We start from the raw sequence: 17,265 nt of genomic DNA on the forward strand, positions 1-17,265 counted from the left end.
AAGAATATAATGTATTAATGATTTGTTTGAAAGAATATTTTTAATCTTACATCTAGGAAGCCAAGTATGTAGTCATCATTGACTCTCGGCCGAACGCGCTCGATCTCTTCAACTGAGCTTCTCAGTGTATTGCCCTGCAACAAAGTTTTCAATAATAAGACTTCTGAACAGATAGCATTTAGTTTTGTTTTCTTTTGTACAAGAATGTAACTTATTATAAGGGTTATACGGCTCGAAGGTTGCAATAACTACAATAGATAACTCCTAATGTCGGTCTAAGAACGCATAATGTATTGTTATGTAACTCAACGTAACAAAATAAGGCGATTGGCTTACCACTCTGTCCAAGATCGGTCCTGCCTTCCACCTACCTTCCTGCACGAGTGGACCGGTCGTACGTCATGTCATGTCTTCATCGTCGGAGGACTCGATGTCGGCGTAGTCAGTTTCGGTCCACTGTAGCCTAAGCCTGCACCTTGTCGAATGCTGGTACCAAGCTTGGTACCACCTGAACTCACAGTTTGTGTGCGGCTCATTGTTGTCGTCCAGGTTGTCGTGCATCTCCTCCCATTCCTCAATGTAGGACTGGTGGTGCCTCTCCCAGTCAAAAATCTTCTTGTTCCTCTGACGATCCAACCTGCACGTATGTCATCGTTACATTAATCCACGTACGTGGCACCATATTATAAGAAATGGACCATCATCATGAGACATTTGAAATATCAAAACACTTACTTGTGTAAGTCAACGCCAGTCGAGAACAGAGGCATAGGCCAAAGCTGTCTCACTCCAAATTGGCGTGCAACCCTATCTAGGCAGGTGGTACTCGACAGCATAGAAGCAGATTAGAGGGCACCTCATCCTATAGAAGTAGTCGTCGGCCCCACATACATTGCTCAGCTGAAAAGGAAGTGCGTCCTCTCCACCATACGGCTCCCACTCCACCTGCAATCATGTCCAAATAAGATGTTAGATGGTATACTAATCCTTTTAAAAGCAGCATGGAAAATAAAATTTACTTACACTAGACGCCGTCAGCGAATCTAGCTCGTTCGTGTACTCAATGTACGCCCGGTCTATCCTCGTGTGCGAAACCCTGACCTGGTCCCAAAGGTACGCCCACGTCGGCTGGCGACTTGGAGGCTGACCTTGGAACCACTCACGACGAGCTAGTACCTCTGGATGACCAACTAGAAAACGAAGCCCACATCCACAGCTGTAATAGGTACACGCATCCACCAAGTGATGGGTTCGTCCGTAGACCGACGACACCCCTCGCACAGCTGCCGGTATAGAAAACACAAGACTATAGAGCCCCAGCTGTACTGAACCCGCCTGGTCCCAGTCACTAAGGCAAGTGGATCCACATCTAGGACGCATTGTCACCCGTCGTGTCGGGAAAGAGAACGCAAGCAAAAAGGTGTAGGATCCACGCCCGGTAGTAGTACCCAACCGTCTCCTCATCTATCCTCCTCGGGGCACTATGCGAACTCTGTACGTAGCCATGAGATGGGAACTCTAGAAGTGCGAGCCCCTTGCTCGCCAAGCTCACGCCCAAGGAAGGCCTCCACTCGTGCTCTCCAGCTCTCTGACCTGCACTGCCCGGTGACTGGGTTCCCATGAATCCTTAGGCCTAGCATCTTCTGACAGTCCTGAAGTGAGACTGTCATCTCCCCGAAAGGTAGGTGGAAGCTGTGAGTCTCCGGCAGCCACCTATATTTAAGACCAAGCAAGATTACTTGTCAAAAAGTCAATCGCATGAACAAATGGCCATGAATGGAGGCAATGATTCACTTTAATACCTGTCTACCAACGCAGTTATCGCCGCTGAGTTGAACTTGGGCAACCCACGACGAACCTGAAAGGAGATGACATCTAGGCCAGCTCTTTGCAGGAAAGGAGTGTACCTATCGTCGTACCGAATGTCCAAGAACCCACTGTGGGTCCTAGAACGAAGGTGCGGAAGGTCCTGCATCGAATATAACATAGTCACATGTTACTTCACGAACACATGTATGAATAAAACTTATAGATTATTACCTACCCCAGCGCAACTGAGACGTCCTCGGTGGGTCTCCTCGTACGTCGGGTCGAGCAGGTGGAATTGCTCCATCCTACAAAAAAGTGAATGAATTAGAATTGCAATGTACAATGAAACATGAACTTATAAATGTATAAGTAATTGACACAAATACAAGCATAAATTGAGACATGCATAATTAAATATATGATAAGACAAATATAAAATAATACTATAAACCAATAGTCCTACCTCACTAATCTGCCAATGGCAACTTCGTGAGTTGTGGCCAAGTCTACCGCACTTGCCGCACTCGTACTGCTCAGGATCAGTAACAAATGGAGTTCCTCTCCCATGCCTAGTTCTTCTGGATATCTGATCCATAACCATCCTATGCCTCGTCCTCTGCCTTGATCCATGCTTGTTCCAACGGTAAGCTAGATCCGCAATGTACTTCGGCCCATCATATGGAGGCCACTCTCTAGGGTCCTGGAAAGGCACGAAGCGGGGGCTCCATGTGTTCACAAGCGTGTTGACACTGAACTCGTGAGGTATCCTCCTCTCTGATATTATAGTTGCGATGCCTAGCTGCTGCCACCAAATGCGAACATACAAAGTGGTATTGCCTTGGTTTACCATCAAGTGCACTTGAAATCTTAGAGGACAACCACATGTATCCTCGACTCTCGGACCTCACCGTCGGATGTTGTACCGCCCCTATGCTCGACCTGATAAGTCCCTGTGGCATGGTCAAAGCATGCAACCTCATGTGTGCCAGCCCTTTCTCTTGCCTTCTCTAGGTGTGCCTTTGGTTTCGGAGCCCATATCTCTCCATCACTCCTCAACTGCAATGCATGGGCAGTGTCTATCGTTGAACCAGGCAACAAGCTTATAGAAGGTGAATTGAACAATTGCATTCACGGGCATACCACGTATCCCCAATAGCAACTTATTGAATGACTCTGCCATGTTGCTGCACTGAAACTCGTACCTCCAGCCACCGTCGTCATGAGCTCTCGTCCATTTCTCCAAATCCCTCATCAAACCTGTGAGCCATTGTCTACCTTCTGCATTTGATGCGGTTCTGACCTGCTCCAACTTTTCCCTAAAGTACTTGTCCTCAAGCTATCGAGCAGCCTCCTGGAACAGATCAAAGTTTTTCTTGACACCGTCCTTCCAGTAGTAGATTCTCGACAAGGTGTCGAGTACACCAACGATGGTGCAAAGGTGCATACCCCTCTAACTACTCTCGCACAGCATTAAGTATGCCCTGATGCCTATCAGATATGATGCCAACCTCCCTGCCAGGGCCAACCACGTGTATCCGGACTAGCCTCAAGAACCATCCCCAACTGTCATTGTTCTCCTTCTCAACCAAAGCAAATGCCAAAGGAACCAACTTGTTGTTCGCGTCACAGGATATGGCTATAAGAAGTGTGCCCTGGTATTTGCCAATCAAGAACGTACCATCAATGGAGAAGATAGGACGACAGTGCCTAAAGGCCTCGACACACTGAGGAAAGCACCAGAAGGCACGGAAAAATATCTGCCTCCCATCCTTCCATGCATTAGGTTTTGGGATGTACTCATAATGCATGCCTGGATTCACCGCTTTGATTGCATTGAAAAGAACTGGCAGCTGCTCATACCCATCCTCCCTAGTCCCCATATATCATCTTCCACGCTCGCTGCTTAGCCTTCCATGCTTTACCATAAGTTATCACATATCCTCCATACAACGCCTCAACGGTCCTGATAATTGTTCTCACCTTCATGTTGGGTTCTCCCTGCAAAATTCCCATCAACCGCTTGGCAATGAGGGTAGATGTCAACTGCCGATGCCTCAGTGTCAGCTCATGGTCAGCACAATTGTGTGGCCCAACAACTTTTGTGATCTTCCATTTTCCGGTCACCTGTTGCTTCCTTGCACAAACCCTCCATGGGCAGCGTTCCTTGTCACACACAACTATGTAACGACGCTCCACATATGAATGCAATACCCTATAAGGCCTCTTTCGTATCACTGCAAAAGCCTGCAACCACCTCTTCAAAGCAGGGAGGTCATTGAACACCCTCCCCTCCTCAATTACCATGTTAGGACCGGCCTCAGGAGCTTCTAGGAGCTCATCATCACTGTCCTTCTACAAACGCCTAGATCAGAATGAGCAAGATCACTAAACTCATGAACTCTAGGATCACGGCGGTCGGGAAAGATACGCCTCATCATCTCAACATCACTCTCCGTCAGCTCTCCAACAGGACGATCATCATCAGAATCAAGAGCCCTAGCCATCTCATATGGCTCCGAATCATTCATAATTTCAACATTATTGGAGCCACGAAATCCATCTCCAAAGTGCACTTGCGCAGCAACATGGGGCACATCCATATTCTCAGGAATGTCTCCTGCAACGTCATTACAGAAATGAGGAAAGAATGAAAGAAATAGATGTAAGGAACGGGATAAGCTCCCAAAAACCATGCGGTTAAGACACTTACTCGGATGATTCTGTGTCAAAGGGATCTCATAAGGAGGATCTGCCACGAAAACATGAGTATGACAACCATCTCCAAATAACGCATTGGGGGCAGATTGAGCATCAGGAACCGTAGGCGCAATCTGCACATGCAGGTAAGGTTCCGGAACGGGAGGGTCGATGTGTGCCGGATGATCCATTGCTGGGGTAAACCCATGAGGGATTGGATCAACTAACACCCGACGAACAACCACGTCCAAACATTGCAGCTGGCTCTTCATAGCCGATCTCACATAGTTGTCCCACTGATCCGCACAACCAATTGAGATCATTCGCCTGAAGATGTTCGGAGGACAACCTAGGTGCAGTACACCATCAACTGCAATGTCATCATCTCCAAAGCAATGCAGCTCCTCCCGAGCCCTTGCAACCATCTCACTAAATGAAGGCCTATCATTGAATAGCACAGGCACGCTTTGCATGTCAAGAAACTCAACATATCCATAACGATCGCTTTCAACCGTGCCTCCATGATATATGGTCACTAGGTTGTCCATCTATTTAAAAACGTAACGAAACACATGTCCTTTAGTCCAAATTAGACGATAGATAGTACCTAACAAGTACTTTCTAACTACAAACTAAGTAATCATGATAATAACTACGTATATATTTATAGTGTACTCACTAAATAGCAAGATCATATGTAGTTAACTACAAATATAACTACATATCTAAGTAGCTATCTAACTATATCTATTTACTAATGTATCTATGTTTCTATCTATCTACATATATATCTCACTAAATCAACTAACTAAGTCATCACAGTATAACTAGTAAAATAACATACACCAACTAAATAGGTACATTGCATATTCATATTTTTTACCTTTTCGGGTCGACGGACGATGGGCGTAGGTCAAGGCGAAGATCCGGGCCTGTGGTGGCGCGGCCAACGACAGAGGTGGCGCGCGGCGGTCGCGGGGTGCCCGGCGCTCCGCGCGGACGAGACCGGCTCGACGGGCGCGGGAGGCGGGGCGAGGCGAGGGCGGCGGTGGACGTCGGCAAGGCGGGGTGAGGCCGGCGGTGGAGGGGGCAAGGCGGGGCGAGGCCGAGGCCACCGGTGGAGACAAAGGCGAGGACGACGGTGGAGGGCGTGGCGGCTCGGCGCTGCAGCCAACCAACAGGGCAACAGCGCGAGGGCACGGCGGCGCGGTGCGGGCTCGGGCGAGGGAGCGGCGGCGGCGGCGCGACGCGGCGAGGGCGCGGGCTCGGCCGGCGGAGCAGCAGCGGCGCGGGCGGGCTTGGCCGTGGCGTGGGCAGGCACGGCGCGGAGCGTGCTCGGCGCGGGCGGGCGCGAGCGCGGCGCGGCGGTGGAGCGGCGACGGCGCGGGCAGGAGCGGCTAGGGCGAGATGGAGAAGAAGAACGGCGGCCGGTAGATATTTAGGGGCTCGGCGCCAGAGTGACTGGCGCCGAGCTCGACGCCAAGATCTACGGCGCCGAGCTCGGCGCTAGTCACTCTGGCGCCGAGCCCCTGGCAGGCCATTTCCCCGTGCCCAAGACCTCGGCGCCAGTGACCGTGACACTGAGCTCGGCGCCAGTCACTCTGGCGCCGAGCCAAGGGTCAATTTCCGGAATTCTTTCCGCCAGGGGTCTATTTGAGAGAAACTTTCGAAAAAGAGCCAAATAGTAAAAAATTCGGCCTTGCCCTATCGCCCCTGTGGATTAGAAATGGGCCCCGTTCATTTGAACTTATCAGCCGGCTTATCAGTTAGAATCTACAATATTTTTCTCTCACAATAAAATAGCTTCAGCTTATGCATCAGGCCAACAGAGCCCATACATGCCTGGTGCCTCTCTCTCTCTCTCTCCACGATGATGGGATGAAATCTAGTGACCACAGGTAATACGTGTGTTCCCTCGTTGTTGCTCCTTTGCGATTCTATATATTCAAAAGTTTTTCTCTCTCCCACCACCTCCCTCCTTTCTTTTTTTAGAGTATTCAGAATTATACTATAACACTTGATGTTCATTCTTTTGTTTCTCTAAGCTGAATTAGAAATTTCATTTGCTATGATTCTATCTTCTCCTTAGTGAAGTGTGCTACATACGCATACATACATGTATACGTAATTCATTTTCTTTTGTCATGTTCGACCGGAGCAGACAATTCATCATTTAACCAAAGACATAAATCAGAAACATAATCCATGATCCAAAACGTGAGATGCACGCAACGTAGCCTAAAACAATGGAGAATTATCTGAAAATAATATCCATACTGTTCTCTCTAAACTACTAGCGACCAAAACAATGGCAAACCCAGTACCACGTATGTGTTTATACGGCTGATAGTCTAAAACGGTTGTTTAGCCCATTTATACATAATTTAAACATCATAAAGTGGTACATCGTTTTCATTTAATCAGTTGTTTAGCCCGTTTAAACAACAGTTTTATCTATCTGAGTGTCTATTTAGGCCGAATGATGGCTAAACAACAAGTGACCAACCGTTTACCGTTGAACACTTATGATAACACTAGTTTATAAGTTTATATTTCCTCTGTCATAAAATAACTATACATATCAAAAGTCAACATTAATATGTTCTAATATAGGCAAAGGAGAACTAATACAACACCTTAGGGTACGTTTAAGAGGGATTCAATATATCTAAGAAACATTTTCGGAGAGAGGTAACTGCTTCTCAAGTGAAAAATAGTGTTTTCTGTTTCTGTAAGAGCTAGAGTGGTTTTGCAGGGATTACGGCTCGGAGAATCGTTATTACCAACCAAACACGCCATTAATATAATTGATCGGTTTATTACTCTGTACATTGTTTCTCTATAGATCATGTATCCACTACGTTGTTCAAATAGGAACCAAGTGAGAAAAAGATTATGACCGACTTATAAATCTTAATGCGTGACTTCAATCCGTGTTTAAAAAATGTGCTTATCCCTAATCATCTGTTTAAATAAACTCTTCTTAGGCTGTCTCTAATAGGAGATCCAAATTCAAAATAGGTCTCCAACAGAATACCAATATAGAAGACTTATTTTGTTAGGAGAGGTATAACCCAAATCTGAATATCCTCTTTCTTAGAGACTCATTTGTAGAAAGAGTTCTCTTTTAGGTCTTGTGGTTGAAAAAGACTAAAAATAGACATTAAACCCTTTACGTATAGCGCTCCCCAAATATGAAATATGTGTCGTTGGAGGATAGTGTCGTTGGAGACAGGATAACAACTCACACGGAGCGAGGAGTCACGTGATTCATGAACAGCTCCTCCCGCTGTAAGGCCCTGGTTGGTTTCCATAAGTCAGGTGACTTATTAAGTTAGGTGACTGAAAACCAGTGATTTATAAGTCATGCATGTTTGGTTGTAGATGACTTATAAGCTCAAGCCTGTTAAATCAAAGGTGTGGGCTCCACGTGAAAAAAGGGTGGCTTATAAGTTTTAAGCAGGGGTGAACCAGCTTATTTCTTATAAGCAGAGGTGACTTATAAGTTGATGGTATTTGACAAAATCAGTCACTTATTTCACTTTTTAACTTATAAGTAGATAAACCAACAGGCCCAACGAAAGGAATTCTCATGTGGTGGTTCTCGGTCTGAACTCTGAAACTCTTTTCTTTTCTTTCACGGTGAAACAAAAAATCGAAGACATTTCATTATCCTCTCTGTTCCTAGAGAGCTCTCTGTCCCCTGGTGTCCCAGACAAGCAGCCTATTCGGTTCATATTTTTGCTGGTTTGTAAAATTCATATGGTTGCTGATTTGTAAAAAAAATACTGCTGCTAGTTCATGTGAGAGAGGCAGGGCCAGCTCGCACCAGCAGATCGGAGTCCAATCCCTTTCCGGCCGGCCGCCTCCGTGCTCTCCGTCTCCCTCCCCTCCCCTCCCCGCCCCGCGCCCGCGTTGGCGTTGCGCTCACTCCCCAACCAAACTGTTACCCGCGTCCCCCAACCATAAATAACATCACCCCTCTCCCTCTGCCCTCTTCCCATGCACGCCCGCTCCCGTTTCCGCCCTCCGCTCCACTTCCCGCCGCAATAAACAAGTCGAGGTGCGGCGGTGGTGCCGGCATTGCCGAGATTTCTGTGATTCTTGCACTTCTTGGTTGTCTATCTATATCTACTACGGCTTCGTTGGCTCACCTCTTGTTTTCGTTCTCTTCTTGGCTTGCTTCGGTTGGGCCGGGGGTTCGGATCGTTCTTTACTGGAGTAGAGAACGAGAATTCAGTCGGCGGCGATGGGTATCCTCTCGCTCATCACCGGCAAGGCGGGCGCCAGCGGGTTCGGGTCCGCGTCCACGGCGGAGCAGGTCACCGACGGCGTCGATGCCAGCCGCCTCACCGTCGTTATCACAGGTAATCCGTTAAACCACCGGCAGATTCGTAGAAAAGAAGATTCCTCTTCTATAATGATGATGATGCTAGAACATACTGTTTCTTGCGTTGGTGAATGTGTGGTGCTTCCTGCTGTTATGTTGCTTGACTTGATGAAATTGAAATTAGCCGGTTTTATTTCCTCTGTGATTGCCGCTGCTTTAGATTCTCGACAACTTCCCTTTTTGGGCGCTTGATAAGGAGGTGTGGGTAGATCTTCACCTGCCACTACTAATTTGCGTCGCAGGTCAGATGCGCACCCCTGATTTAATTGCTGGTTACATGTTGTCACTGGGTTTTCTCGCAACTGTACTGGTCGTTGTTTTTTGTGAACTATTCGATGGTCGAGTTTACAGTTTAGATTTATGAGTTTGCAGTGATATCTTAGTGTACGAAATTGACTGTCAACAACTTGTTGCCACTAGCTTTCTCACAACTGCACTAGTGAATGTTGAGATGTACGCCAAGTTTTCCTGTGAACTATAACTAACAACTAACATCTCCAGTCTAGTTCGAGAAAAAAGAGAGTAAAAGCTATTATATTAGATGATGGTTTCCTATTCAACACTCTGGTTACATTACAGTGGGATGATGGATTTATCTTTTTACTTTTTTCTGATAGATGGATATTTCTTCCTTTCTGTGTGCAAAAGGAGAGTTTGAGCTTGGGCCCACGTGGTCCTTTGGCACAATCATTTTTGTGTGGCCTTGAATCATTTGTCCATAGTGTAATGTTGTCTGTTCTTTTTCGAAGAACCTACTGGCAACTGTACCTGCTTTTGTTGCAATGGATCTTTTGTTTTCATGGTTGTTTGATATATTTTTATCAGAATTGCCTACCCCAACTTGTTTGGGACTTAAAGGCTTTGTTGTTGTTGTTGTTGTTGCCCGTGTCTCACCAGTGGTAATATAAAATCAACATTATATTGAACTAGTTTGTTGACTTCCTATATAAGTCTTAAGTACCTTGTTTTCAGTATATATTCTCTATGTGCAAAAAAAAAGTTGTTGGGAACTGAGATGACGTGGCAGCAACAACCTGCACCAATGTCTCTATCATTATTCTGATGAAACCACAATTTGTGAACTGGAGCACATTTCCATCTCTTCTTTTCTGGCACATAATTTCTCACTTCAATGTTGTTTCATATAGTGGGAAGTATAATGAAGTCAACAATGCAGGATCCTTTCAGTTAGATGGCTATCATCTTCTATCTTTTTTCATTTCACTATAGTATTTTGAGGGCTCAGTTGTTCGCTTAACTTCACAAAAAAGTTGGAACGCCTATTCCTTTTCCCTTAGTTGTGCGTTGATTATTTGCATTTATTAAAAATCAATCCCAGTAATGTTCATTCTTGCATGGAAAATTTCCTAAAAGACTTCAGATTAGTGTGTTGATTTTCAAATAAAAGGTCAATACACACATATATTTAGTTGACAAGGATTCATTTACTGATTTCAAAATTGATAATGAAATTGTTGGTAGAGAAGGAGAGACATGAAGCTTTGTTGGGATTTTTTTATAGTGGAGTAAATTTGATGCCATTACCACTTATGTTTGTTGGGAACTTGGAATGTATGAAAGTAGAGTTGTCGGTGCAGAAAGTGACAAACTAGTGAATATTTGTAGTTTTGCTGTACGTTGTGATCGGAGGTGGCCTAGCACTCAATGACACAGGATTTATACTGGTTCAGGCAACGTGCCCTACGTCCAGTCAGGGTCGGTCGGTGACTTTATTCCTGAGCCCAGGTGCTCGAAATTTGCTATGGAGTTACAAACAAGAAGGAGAAAGATGGGGTGAACCAGAGGCCCGGTTGGTTCTGGTCGGAAGGGCCGAGAGCGATGGGGACTCCACTATGAGCTTGAGATTTGAACTTGGCGGTTCAGTGGTTGTGAGCTATTGGACTAATGAATCTAAAGGAACTGAGTTTGGATCGATCGGTCTCTTTTGTTGGAGGAAGCGCACCCCCTTTTATAGATGAAGGGGACGGCTTTACAAGTGAGAGGGAAATGGTGCGTATGCTACCGAGCCTTGTTGTCCACGCTTACTGAGCCTTGTTGCCCACACCGGCGGCTACCAGATAATGGTGGGCGCCTACAATACTGTTGATGTCGCTGTAGAATGTCAGATGCACACGGGAGGTCGTGCTGCCTTTTTCAGGGATGGTGGACGTCGATACCTGTAAATACTGTTTGATGCCTAGAGGCATGTGAGGAGTCTCGCTATGTTCACCCGGTACGGTAAATCCTGGTGCCCATACCGCTATCGATGTCCAGAGATGCGTGGGGGGTCTTACCGTATGGGAGTTTTAGCGGCCCCTACAATACTGTAGAGGGAGATGCCGACGCCTACAATACTGTTTGTGTCAGGGTGGCTGTAGAGTACTGTTCCGTGCATGGTATGATCCCTGGTATAGTGGTTTTGACTTGTGAGCCTTGTCTTGCCTTTCTCCACACGCCTTCTGGTTCCTACCGAACGGGCGTCCCCGGTCGGATGGCTCCAGTCGGCTCTGAGTGCACCGGTCGGAGAAGAGCGGTGAGCAGGGTTCTTACGAGCCCCGGTCGGAGGGACGCGGGGTCGGAGTCAGAAGTAGGGCTTGGGGCAGGCCTTCCGATCGGAGAGGCTGTCCGGAGACGGCTGGAGCCTGAATCGAGCGCTCCGGTCGGATAGGTGGGCCGAAGTAGCTGACGAGCGGGCGTTGCTCTTCTTGGGCCTGGCCTTCCGGTCGGTTGCTGGACCGTTCCTTTGCCCTGTTGTTTTTAGACTCTTGGGCCGAGCCTTGGTGCAGAAGTCGGTCCCCGAGGGACCCCGGGTTTATGAACCCGACAAGAGTAGTTCTGAATTTTTGGTCAAGGGTGTATGAATGCTCAGGAAGCCCAAGGTTGGATTAAAAGGGAGGTCGCATTGGGATTTTACCATTACAGCAGTTTCTGCACTATTTTCTTATCGTTTGTGTTATTTTAGCAGCTTTAGCCCTTATTATTTCCCCTGTTGGTTTTGTTTTATGATTTTGGCTACAGTTGCTGTTTGGTGTTATGCTTCAGTTCATGAGCCCCTTCATTTATCTTAAATCAAAACGAAAATGGCTAATGCATTGTTAAACTGACTCCTTATAAGTGGCCTTATTGGATTAGGGGTTAGAGGAAATATGTATTAGCAGTGATTAATATTTCTTATTCATGAACTGTGGGTTTTTGTTTCTTATTCATGTGGCTTAGGATATTTCATTTCTTTTCCTCAAGTTTGTAAGCATTCCTTTTACAGTTTTTACTGCCATCATTTATAGTTAAGTAAAATTAAAGTCAATCACAACAAGCACTCATTTCCAAGATGTCAAAAATCTATTGATTTCCTAATTCTATTGAAACTTGTATTTTTTTGACATATATCAGGAGGAGCTAGTGGCATTGGTCTGGAGACCTCAAGAGTCTTCGCCCTGAGAGGAGCCCATGTGGTCATTGCTGCTAGAAACACAGAAGCTGCATCAGAAGCAAGGAAGACCATCATGGAGAAGAACCCAACAGCACGCATTGATGTTCTGAAGCTTGACCTCAGCTCCCTCAAGTCTGTCAGGGCTTTCGCGGACCAGTTCAACTCGATGAAACTTCCTCTGGACATCCTGATGTAACCCTCTTCACCTCTTGTTATGCTTGTTTTTCTTTGATATACATGAAGTTTGCTTTGCTTTGGTTAAATTTATCTCCAGCTTATATGCATATTCGCCAATTTTAGTGCTTTCCTCTTTGCACTGAATGAGGAATCCTTTTCTGTTCCACAGAAATAATGCAGGTGTGATGTTCTGCCCTTTCCAGCTGTCTAAAGATGGGGTTGAGATGCAATTTGCGACCAATCATCTTGGTATTCTCTCACTAACAACATGTCTTACTTAAAACAGCTAAAATGAGTCTCATTGTCCGGTACTGACTTTTGTTTTATCAGGACACTTTCTGCTTACAAATCTCCTCCTTGATACTATGAAAGCCACTGCCAAGTCTACGGGTATTGAGGGTCGCATTGTGAACTTGTCATCAGTTGCCCACCACCATACTTATCCAAAGGGAATTGACTTTGATAAACTCAACGATGAGAAAATGTATGTGTATTTATGGTTCTTTGTAGGAATTGACTGTTGATTGAACTGCAAGTAATGATCTTTTATTGGCAGATACAACGACAAAATGGCTTATGGACAGTCTAAGCTGGCAAACTTACTGCATGCGAAGGAGCTCTCTAGAAGGCTGAAGGTAATTTTTTGTGGTACCTAACATTATCCATGTTTATTACTCTTTCGGGAAGGATACAAACCTGAAGAGAAACAATTTGTCCATCATGGCCCTGATGCTTTGGCCTGCTTCACTATCATGAGGCCCTAACTGTAAGGGGCAACTAGTAAGCAATAGCCATTGCAAACTTTGGGATTTAGATAACTTCAGATCCTTAGGGATCTTGATACATATCAACATGACGTCCATAAATTATATGATATCGTTCCCTTTTACCTATGTATCAAAATTCATGGTTGTGATGTAGGCTTACACTGGTTAAAACTCTGAAACTTACTCCTGTTTCTCAAAGTATGAGCCATCCTTCAGGATCCTGTTCTGACGCATCATTATTTATATGTTTGTAAACAGGAAGAAGGAGCAAACATCACAGTTAACAGTGTCCATCCTGGATTGATCATGACCAATTTGATGAGGCACTCCTTTGTTCTCATGAGTATGCTCTCTTTTTCTTGTTTTGTCACAGAGAATATATGTTCTCAGGTCTAGGAGCACTTATCTTCTGATAATGTTCTGAAGCACCTTGTTTTCTCTTGCAGAGGTGCTTCAGGTTGCCACTTACATACTGTGGAAGAATGTACCCCAGGTTTGGAACCAGATCTTTGCATTTCATGTTTGTAGCCAGTTTGTTGATAGCGACAACATTAAAAAAAACATCGTCACATGGTGAAAGTAATGAATCTAATATTATTTCGCAACTTGTGTTCTGAAATTTTGTATTATGCATTTTTCAGGGAGCCGCAACTACTTGTTATGCTGGACTGAACCCACAACTCAAGGGAGTGACAGGAAAATACTTTGCTGACTGCAACGTGGAGAAGACGAGCAAACTGGCGAGGAGCGAGGAGTTGGCGAAGCAACTCTGGGACTTCAGCGAGGAGCTGATCAAGTCTGCGAAATGAGAGCCAAAAAGAGCTGGATCAGAGAAATGTTCTGTTCCTACTTGGCATCTGGTGGTGTGAGTGATGACTGGTTAATATGTAGCAGTGGTTATTAGGAACCTGAGCGATGGCTGGACCTCGTGGTGTTCAGAAATAAAGTCTGCTTGCTTTCCTAGATTAATTAGTCTGGTGTGGCAAAGATCAACTTGTAGCGCTGTTAATATCTGTTCGATATACATGCAGCTCAGTTCTGGCTTGAAATTCAGAGTTGTGCCTGCCTGAAACGTTCGGTTCCCATCAGTGTTTGGTTCCTTTTTGTTATTTGGTTCAGCATCTGAATTGTGAATACAGCTCTTGTGTTGTTACATTCTGAACATCCCTGCTGTCTTGCCATTGACACTAGAAGAAAAGATTCAAGATTCATATCATCATATATACACCACAAAAATTACTGCTTCATGTATGTAAACAGATCGAGAATCACACAGACACAGCCTATACTTGTTCAAGAAAAACCGCCGGAGAAGATGGCTCGTCGTCATGTTCATCCTTCCCACACCCCAACGGCCGTGGTGAACCAGACGGCGCCGGTTACCACGACGACGGCGAACACGAGGGGCACGATGACGTCGGGCTTTGCCCGTCCGAACATGCCGGCGGGCACGCACACGGCGTCCCGTCGAGCGGCAGGCCGACGGTGAACACGCCGCCGTCGCCGCCGGTGGTGGTGCCCGGGCACGCCCGGGAGAGCGGCCGCCCCGGGCCCGACCGCCCAGACGAAGGCGAGCTCCGGCGCGAACGCCGCCACGGCCACGGCCGTGGTGGCCACTGCCGTCCACGTGGCAGCGTAGAGCAGCAGCGCGCGCCGCGCGAGGAGGCCCGCGAGGGAGAGGGAGGGGAACGGGAACGCCATGGAGGTGCCCGTCCGACCGGTAGCGAGGATCGTCGGAGAGCTCGCGCGCGCGGTGCGAGGTTTATTACCGGAGCGGGAGCGGCTGGGTTCTGGTTCCGTGGTTTGGGTGGGTGAAGAAGAGGATTTGGCGGGAGAGCAGGTGACCGGTGGCACTTGCCTGCTCCGGCTCCGCAGGCAGGCTACGTGGGCCCCACCGTCTCTGGACCTCTAGTGGGCTGTGTACGTAACAGTTCAGCATGCGAGCTCGCCTGCCGCGGGCCGGCCCATTCTCTACACAGAAATCTTGGACAGGGGGCCCGAGCCAGATAGCCGAGCAAAGCGAGAGCACTTACTTTTGTAAGTACAAATGTGATTTTACCTCTATTTTGCCATGAAATATTAGGATACAGCCTGTTCGTTCGGGGCTGAAACGATCATATACGATCGTGGATTATTACTGTTGGTTGGTTTGGTGTGAGAGAAAAATACTGTTCTGGCTGGAAATTTATGATCGTTTACGACCAAGTGAACATACTGATAGCTTGTGACAGATTTCAAAATATTTTGGACAACAAAATTTGCATATTTTTAAAATCTGTACAAACGTTGACAAAATTTTAACATGGCATCGCCAATGTGGAGGATTTTGCCGCCTTTAGCACTAACATAACAAATAATCGTCCACACCAGTCCCTGGCAATTATGCCTAAAATTGGCTGAGGTGCTACTGCTATGGTGGACGGCATTTGACTGGTCTGTGTTGTTATTCTGTGGGTTTTGTAATTTCTAACCATAAAAAGATTTCTCCACCCACATGAATATTCCGGTTTCAAATAGTGTTATCATTGTCATAAACAACATAACAACTGAGCTATGACCTTCACAAAAAAGAAACTGAGTTCATGAATATGACAGAGCAGTAGTCAAATAGAAGCCGACATAAATTAAAATTGTAAAATCACCGATCCATAAAAGCTTCCACACCTAGAACCTTTTGTCCTCGCTGATCACGTACATCATCAGTCTACATCATAACAACAGATATTACAGAAGAGAAACATCAACCACATCAGTTGAGCAAAAGGAGATTCTTCATTCAGCTGAGCTTCCTACAGTCGTCCATCGGTATTGTGATCACCAACACCATCCTCCAGCAGCTTTTTGCAAACCCAACTCGGCAACAATTCCTGAAATGTGCACACCAAAGGCTGAGGCAGGTAAGCATAGCCCTAAACAAGGGAATAACAATGGAGTAAAATTTGCAATCATATGCAGACATTTCAAAAACTAATGGGCCTGTTCGGCAGGACTGAAAAATACTGTTCCGGCTGATTGTTGTGAGAGGAAAATACTGTTCTGGCAGGACGTGAACAGTGCCCCGCTGAGTGGCCCAGCCAGCCCCAGCCAGCCGAATAAGCCAGCCGAACACAACCAATGACATTCATATGTGTAATTATAATACAAGTTTCTTTCCTTTTTCAAACAGAAAAGTGCAAAAATGCAAAAGGAAACTAGAACATACATGAAACAAACAAATAAAAACAAATTATGTGCGGGCATGAAGTTTCTAGCGAACTAGGGCTACAAGCCTGTACACACAAGTAAAAGCACTCACAGAATAAATACTGTGCGTCATCAGAACAGCTGAAGAATGCCATTAATTAAGCAAAGAAAAATAAAATTTATGCCCACATGCAAACAGACGAGTTCAATTCTTCCCGATTCCAGCTTGAAATATTCCCAACACTTTTAAGTTTCCAGATATCAGTTGATAAAATATGCAAGTGCATCTGGTCAGATTATATAGCATAAGTGATCAATGAAAAATCCGGCAGAACTAGGATAAGGCTGCTCAAATATAGGAGTTAAGTTATGAAAAAAATACATATATAGCAATTAGCAAAATTAAAGTTAGCCTCCATGCGCTAGGTGATAAGAAAGGAACTTTCCTGTCAGCAGCAATGTGCCAAAAACTTTTTTTTATGTTAGAATAGAAAGTATCTAATTATATACTAACAGAAAACAAACCACTTGCAAATGAGTTAAAAAAGCAGGGCAAAAAGACACTATTGAGTATTCACAAAATCCCAATCATTACATGAAGTCCCAAATGATTTAAACACTTAATTTTCCTGATTGAATATTCACCACACAGTGGGCAGGCAGTAACAACCAAGGCAACCATGCTAAATAGCATAAGGCTAATATCACCCAAAAAATAGTTAGCACTTCCACTGAAGAATAGTGTAGTAAATCAAAAAAATTAGGAGTTGGCATCTTACCTTAATCCCAAGTGTTCTTCTCATCCGATGGGC

At 45.6% G+C, this 17,265-nt stretch overlaps 1 protein-coding gene, 1 long non-coding RNA gene and 1 pseudogene across 2 annotated transcripts; 1 reads left to right on the forward strand and 2 right to left on the reverse strand.

Moving 5' to 3' along the window:
• Positions 1 to 537: 537 nt before the first annotated feature.
• LOC136451629 (uncharacterized) lies at positions 538 to 1,195 on the reverse strand. The gene is made up of 3 exons (XR_010758619.1): positions 1,024 to 1,195; positions 736 to 945; positions 538 to 637 (listed from the first exon to the last, which is right to left on the reverse strand). It is a non-coding gene; the product is annotated as an uncharacterized lncRNA (long non-coding RNA).
• A 7,069-nt stretch (positions 1,196 to 8,264) lies between these two features.
• On the forward strand, positions 8,265 to 14,428 carry LOC136451630 (short-chain dehydrogenase TIC 32 B, chloroplastic-like). The gene is made up of 9 exons (XM_066452321.1): positions 8,265 to 8,569; positions 8,732 to 8,873; positions 12,287 to 12,518; positions 12,673 to 12,752; positions 12,834 to 12,987; positions 13,060 to 13,138; positions 13,529 to 13,613; positions 13,717 to 13,763; positions 13,912 to 14,428. Exons 2-9 carry the CDS (start codon positions 8,756 to 8,758, stop codon positions 14,077 to 14,079), a joined length of 963 nt encoding a protein of 320 aa, XP_066308418.1. The 5' UTR covers positions 8,265 to 8,569; positions 8,732 to 8,755; the 3' UTR covers positions 14,080 to 14,428.
• A 22-nt stretch (positions 14,429 to 14,450) lies between these two features.
• On the reverse strand, positions 14,451 to 14,971 carry LOC136451631 (uncharacterized; annotated as a pseudogene).
• Between the last annotated feature and the right edge of the window lie 2,294 nt (positions 14,972 to 17,265).

Source organism: Miscanthus floridulus, chromosome 5 (assembly GCF_019320115.1).
Source record: "Miscanthus floridulus cultivar M001 chromosome 5, ASM1932011v1, whole genome shotgun sequence".
NCBI classification, from domain to species: domain Eukaryota; kingdom Viridiplantae; phylum Streptophyta; class Magnoliopsida; order Poales; family Poaceae; genus Miscanthus; species Miscanthus floridulus.